We start from the raw sequence: 6,907 nt of genomic DNA, 5'->3' as shown, positions 1-6,907 counted from the left end.
TTTTTAAGCGATTTGATTGGGTGCACGACTTGTATATGTAAGGTATAGCTTAGCATTTTCGTCGAAACCAGCTCCAAAGGCTAAAATAGCTTTGATTGGGTGCATCACTTAAAAGTGTGGGCCCGACTTTAATAAGAAAAATAACGCCACGTGACCACATCTGTAGCCGCACGTGACCTAACCACATGATTTGGCGATAAGCCACCAAAAACAAAAGGGATAAACTTTCGTTTATGCTTTCGCTTTCGATGGGGGCAAAGGCAGCGGCGCGAAGCGCCGCTGACTTTGCCTGTTGAGTCATGCGTTAATTAAAAAATAAATAAAGGTGCAAGGTTGAGGAATCGAACCCGGGGCCTAGGAAGGTGTGGCCGGGATAATTTCGGGCTATAGTATAGCCAGGTGATTACGTAAGGGTTGTTACGTAAACTCGGGCTATTGTGCAGCCCCGGGGGGTTGCCTCCTGTATTACGAGTGAGATGAGGCGGTGCTTTAGAACTTTACCCCTTACTTAACTGGTTTATAGCGATTTAAACATTAGGGGCATTTGATAAACCCGGACTTGCCCTTGGAATTGATAGCTTTAATTCATACATAATGTGTTCTAGCAGGACATTGCCGTGGTTTCTTGGAATATTTTCAACTGTTAATTGTCAACGGTCGTAGGATCAATAGTTATAACAAGATAGCATAACCGGTATAGTGTGCTATTAGACTTTGCCTCTGGTTTTCAACATGTCAGGAAATAGCCGTCATTATTCACGCCTAGATCACCCACGCCGTGAGATTCGACTACTACATCTACACCCGGGTCAACTTTCGAGTCTCATCTCTTGTCATCTATCTCAATGCTCTTTGGACGATAAGCCAACATATGAGGCACTGTCCTATGTAGGTACGTATGGGATTCAAAGTCTTAGGTAGTACGCTGGATGAATAGTGCCTGGTGGGACAGGGCATGGACCGTCCAAGAGGCCCGTCTCGCCCAAGACCTCCGGATCGCAATATACCATGTCATGATACCGTTTAATATATGTATTACCCAAGGCTCAGCTTTATCTACGTCTGCATATGGTAAACCGCTGCGGAAACGAAATAGATACGCTCCTACAGTATCAACGCAATATGCTAGAAAGATTTCTCGCAAAGACAGTAGAGATTATACATACCACAGCTCATTGCTCACGACTCCCCGCGAGACCTAGGTGCTCTTCGAAGATACCGTATACGCCAAGCAACCGACTCACTAGACAAAGTCTACTCACTCCTAGGGCTATCGGTATGGAACCGAGCTGCCCTGTTGAAGCCTACCTAACTATTCCATCAATACCGAACGGCTTTACGTAAACACAACTATGAAGTTGATAGAGGATAGCGGTTCCTTAAACATTTTGCAAGGGTTACAGAGCTCTTCGAAAAGACTACATCTCCCGTCGTGGGTTCACGATTGGACTATCTAGATTGACGGGGAAGATGGGTCCCGAGAACTAGAAAGGGACCATGGGCTATACAATGCAGGCGGGCAGTTATCCAAAGCTCGTCTTTGTTGCAATTCCGGGCTCATAGTCGATGGGTTAATGGTTGACACTAAGTATTGTTACCACGATCACATAAACACCTCTTTACAATCTAGAGCTTTAGAGGAGTCTAGAACCCCCCTACTTCACTGCCCCAGACCTCCAAACACCACTGTTATGCGCGAGACTTGGTATATTCACTCCACTTCACTTCCCCTCATCATACTTATCTCATATCTACCAATCAACAAAGACCAGATCAAGACCATCAAAGCAACGTCTCGAAACGCAACCTGTTTTCCCAGTCCCTAACTCCAGTCCTGAATATAAGTCAAGTCAGGCTAAGTACCTAAGTTGCGGCGCATTCGCACCCACACCCTCCTCAATTCTTCTTAACCCTATTCCGGATTCGGCATCATCTATTTCTCTCCGGTCTCTTCCTTCTTCTTAAGACATTAACTTCAGCGCAAACGAGCGGCTCTCTCTCACTGCTCCATCTTATCCCCCTCATTCCCCCCATCATCTCCCCACAGACCCTCAAGCTTAAACTCCTTCGCCCACTCCGTAACAATCTCCTTCTGATCGGGCATAGCTGACGGCGCGCTCGCGGACCCCGCCGTAGTAGCTGAGATCTCCGTCGCGACCGGCAACACCGGCGCATCGACCCATCCCTGTATACGTCCATCACGCCAGTCCGTCACAACCGTCATAGCAGCCGCCGTGAGATTCGGCACTCCGCCGCGCCCAAGCCGTCCACGCTTCCGCGCGACCTGGACCAGGAAATCCGTCGTAGCGTCTCCATCCGCAGCCGTCATTAGCGGCGGGATGTCATACACATCCATAAGTTTCTGGAGGAGTTCCGGCGACGCCGCTAGTCTCCTAAGTAGTAGCGAGACAGCCGGTATCGGGTCGTCGATCTGCTTTGGCGGAATGGCGTTGAGAAGAACCAGGTGGGCGTGCGCCTCCACGGCGCTCTTCTTCGATGGAGCCTCGCCTGTCGGCGCAGACGCAGAAGGGAATACGATTCCGGGGGAGTCGAGAAGCGTGAGCTTGCTGTCGATCTTAACCGCGCGGATGCTTGTTGTTACACCCGCCTCGGCGCCCGCGGGGCAAGCGGCTGCGCTGCGGCCGCCGCCAAGTCGCGAGAGTAGCGCATTGATGACGGAAGACTTGCCGACGTTAGGGTAGCCGATAACACCGACTGATACGGCGCGCTTGAGTTGCTTAGTAGCGGCGAAGGATTTTAGGGACTTGAAGAGTGTGGATGAGGTGCTTTGGACGGTGAGATCGCGGTGATTGAAGGTCTGCGCATTGGGCGCGGAGCCAGAAGCGCGTAGTGGAAGTGTAGGGAAATATCTCCGTAGGTACGTGAGCCAGTCCTTGAGGACATGCGACGGGACTAAGTCGATCTTGTTGAGGATGAGTATTAACCTCTTACCGCCGCTTGCCGCGGCCATCACCATGCGCTCGACTTCTCTTGACCTCGTTCCTTCGGGGTCTCTGGCATCTAGAACGTAGAGGACGACATCGGCCTGATCTACGACTTGCTTGAAGACCTTGTCGTGGGCTTTCCGCGACGAGGATTGAGCGCGCAGTTCAGCGCTTCCATCTTCTAAATCGTCGTCTGATGACTCGTTTTCATCCATATCGTCTCCACTTTGGAGTTCGCGATCATACTTCTCGGCGGCAGCTCTGGCGCTCGCAATAAGTGCTGCCATGGGATCTGAGGAATCATCTACATTATCCTCGTCCATCGCATCATCATTGTCTTCAGAGATTCCATCGAAGTCTCCATCCTCAGCGCCGTCCATAGCATCATCGTCCTTCTCAGCTTCGTTCGTAGAACCGGTCTTCGCAGCCTTAGCTAGCTCTCTCCGGCGTTGCTGTTCCTCTTGTTTCCTTCGTCGACCCTCCTCAATCTCATGTAGGATCTTCTCCTTGTAGGGGAACAGGTTGGGGATACCCGGGTCCTTCTTCAGCTTGGACGTCCATTGTGGGTTCTTCTTGGCTTCTTTTCTGGCTTTGCGTTGCTTTGCGGCTGAGGCCTTCTCGATCTTATGCCGTAGACGAACGGGAGTCCGCTTGGACTTGGCCTCTGCACAACGAGTTAGTTGATGCGCTATTCACAAATAAATGTCAATTGGAACTTTATTAAACATACTCTTCGGTTTCGTAATATGATTGGCCATTTTCAACTTGCTGTGCCTGGCAATTGAATTGTATGTAAATTGTACTTCGAGGTTTATCAGCATAAAAAGTTTAGAAATTTGGTGTAGAAAAAATGCGATAAGCTTCTGCCGCTAGTCACCGCCCGGGATGGAACCCCACCAGGCCAGCCGATTCGCCGACCCCGCTTACCGATAAGAGAACCTCCGTTGGAGGTCCCTTAAAACTTAGATCTTTTTAGCGGTGTTTAGGCCTCACGATGGCTTCAATTTCACCGGACTAAGATACTACCTAATGTAATGGAACCGCAAGAGCGGAGTTTCCTAATTCGGTCCCGCCTATCCCGATCTGATTTTAACATATAAGTCGCTTGCCGGCGGAAAGCCAATTTCATATATTTTACATAGAAACGCATACTGCCACCTTAACTCCGATTTATTTATCTCATTCTCGCTTTTAGAATATACACTTAATACAGTACACAATAGAGCGCAAATATCATACACTCATAATGGACTACACAACGCCTCCGTTCGAGGTCTCCTTTAAGGGACTACTCTTCGACATGGACGGCACAATCATCGATTCGACAGCCGCAGTCGTCAAGCACTGGCAAACGTAAGTTTCTCCCCCGCAGGAAAAAAAAAGGGGTATCTGAGAATCGGCCCTAAGTTAGTGGTAGGATCGGAAATGAAATCGGTGTAGACCCGGAGGTCATCCTGCAGACGTCTCACGGCCGTCGGAGCATAGACATGCTCAAGATGCTCAGTCCGGACAAGGCCAACTGGGAATGTGAGTCCACGCTATACATATATATAAGTTTCATATATATAAGTTTCAATGAAGCCGCGGTGGTTGAAACGCTTCTCCCTTTTGCTCTTTTCCCCTGATCTCCTTTTACGTTGCCCCTTGCGGCCTTACTTCTCACCCCCTTTAAAATATGTTTTACTCCGCGACAGTACCTACGTCTACCCCCCTGAGTTCACCGACTAATCCATATGGTTAGATGTGAGACATATGGAGGGCTTACTCCCGAAACTGCACGGCGCAGACGCCGTCGAGATTCCAGGCGCGAGAGCCCTCCTTGACGCCTTGATCGCTGCGTCTGCGCGCTGGGCCATCGTGACTTCGGGCACCGAGCCGTTGGTAACGGGTTGGCTTGACGTGTTGAAGCTGCCGCATCCAACGAACTTGGTCACTGCTGAGTCCGTCGCCAACGGAAAGCCCGACCCAGCATGCTACGATCTGGGGCGAGAGAAGCTCGGGCTCAGTTCTGATGACAGCCCTGATATCCTCGTCTTGGAAGATAGCCCTGCTGGTATCAGATCCGGCAAGGCTGCAGGATGTAAGGTGCTGGGCTTGGTTACGAGCCACACGACCGAACAGGTACTTGCCGCCGAGCCCGATTGGATCGTCCGAGATCTGCAGTCCGTCAAAATGGTCCGAAGCGAGAAAGACGGCTCCGTGACGCTACAGATATCAGATGCCTTGGCTGTTCCATCCGCATCTGTTTCAAATGGGATTTGATGGATGAAGAACCGATAATTCAAAGACATTACAACGCCGCAATTTCCAGAGTCTTAGCAGTTGTAGCAGTAACCTAGGTGACCGGACACGCCGTCAAAGTCACAGCGTGCCAAGACATTTCAATTACATTGATGGAGGACCATTTCCTTACAATGTAGTTACAATCTTGGCATTTTCTATTCACATATACCTCCCTCGTTCGGCATATAGACTGGGATATCGGGCTTCGTAAAGCGGGCCGGGTAACTTCCGGAGTGAGCCTCCACGGGAAGACAATATAGGGGTCGACTGTAATAAATTATAGAGAGCTTATTTGGCCGAAATTATAATAGATTTAACGGGTCTGATTATATAAACAATCTTGATCCGACCTCTTGACTGGTTGGCGACCAATTTTCGTGTCTCTGTGGCTAATTTGCTGGGGGGTTTACGTCACTCGAAAGAGAAGGGAAAAAGAAAAGAAAAAGAAAGAAAAAACCCCCCGCAAGAGCTAGTAACTACAAGGCTACTAGATAGAGAGATACCTAACAAGTGATACCTATGAAAAGAAAAACGCTCCTAAATAGACGCATCTACCCCCAGTCTTGGCGCCTTAAATGCATTAATGACGATCACCAGAACTATCGGAACTTCGCAGGTCTCTTTATCCACTCCCCGCTCGAGAATGTCCACTGTACCTGGTCTGTACTTTATTAGGGCTTGTCGAGATGGAAAATGAGGCTGTCCTGCACAACGCTTATGTCTACGATACGAACGACACTAAATGGTCGTAGCGGAGAAAAGAAGAATATACACTTTCTAGGGTTGGGATTGTGGTGTTGCTGGGGGGGCATTTCCGATTCTGTGCCGTGTCTCTCCACGGAAAAAAAAGAGTCAATGACGAGCATATACCCGTCACAATTCGGAAACGATGCGAGACATACCCTGTAGAACTAGTGTGACTGATCTCCGTCTACATCTAGCGCACCTCATTAAACTGCTCTGCCGGTTGTGCTGCTGTTAAACATCGATCTTGCACAGGGGTCACGATCACGGGACGAGTTTGTGGGGAGAAAGATTGCGATGACGGAACCGTTGCGAGATGTACGTACTCTTCTTCTCCCTCACACATATAGAACATACGCATCTGCGTCTGCCACTAAGGAAGCACTTGGCTTGCAGAAGAGCAGTCTCGAAGGCGCCATTGCCCGATACCCTTCTCGGTATATTGGCTTCTAAATGCCGACTCGGGCCGGCTAGGTACTGTCGATCATTCTGATAAAAGACATACCTAGCCAGGCCACAGAGTGCTCAACGCGGTCATACTGGGGGTGATGGGGGACCGCCCATGGCGTCCGCCGTTGGGCAAGACGGAGGCCCAGCAGTCCAGCAGTGAGGGCCTAGTGGAACTGGCCTGCCACGTAACGGACTGGATATCTCAGCTACCTATGCAAAGAATAAACAAAACCCGACAGGCGGAATCTCCCTTACGTCCGCCCCCCCCGAGTCTTGTTACCCTCTTAAACCTTGTTATGACCCGAAACCATACGCGTACCTGCTTGATGGTTTCTCGCCTCAGAAAGGCATAACCATAGAAGCCATGAGAGCTGAATATGGTAATAGTGGCTTACCATGGGTCTCGGTTACTTATGGATCGGGATGGCAATTATGCGGTTCTTCTAAAGAAACATATTTTGTACGCCGCGGGATCACGAGCTTTC

The 6,907-nt window shown here is 49.8% G+C and overlaps 2 protein-coding genes across 2 annotated transcripts; one reads left to right on the top strand and one right to left on the bottom strand.

Annotated features, from left to right (window-relative positions):
* Positions 1–1,912: 1,912 nt before the first annotated feature.
* Positions 1,913–3,755, bottom strand: F4817DRAFT_132333 (P-loop containing nucleoside triphosphate hydrolase protein). The gene is made up of 2 exons (XM_049297765.1): positions 3,676–3,755; positions 1,913–3,609 (listed from the first exon to the last, which is right to left on the bottom strand). Exons 1-2 carry the CDS (start codon positions 3,701–3,703, stop codon positions 2,000–2,002), a joined length of 1,638 nt encoding a protein of 545 aa, XP_049163201.1. The 5' UTR covers positions 3,704–3,755; the 3' UTR covers positions 1,913–1,999.
* Positions 3,756–3,899: 144 nt separating this feature from the next.
* F4817DRAFT_132198 (HAD-like protein) lies at positions 3,900–5,564 on the top strand. Its single transcript, XM_049297764.1, has 3 exons — positions 3,900–4,298; positions 4,363–4,472; positions 4,687–5,564. The coding sequence occupies exons 1-3, from the start codon at positions 4,192–4,194 to the stop codon at positions 5,205–5,207; spliced, it is 738 nt and encodes a 245-aa protein (XP_049163200.1). The 5' UTR covers positions 3,900–4,191; the 3' UTR covers positions 5,208–5,564.
* The last annotated feature ends 1,343 nt before the right edge of the window (positions 5,565–6,907 follow it).

This window comes from Daldinia loculata, assembly GCF_022478755.1.
Source record: "Daldinia loculata strain CBS 113971 unplaced genomic scaffold F4817scaffold_3, whole genome shotgun sequence".
In the NCBI taxonomy this organism is placed as follows: Eukaryota; Fungi; Ascomycota; class Sordariomycetes; order Xylariales; family Hypoxylaceae; genus Daldinia; species Daldinia loculata.
The sequence above is the reverse complement of the archived record's forward strand: the minus strand, read 5'-3'. Positions and strand labels throughout refer to the sequence as shown.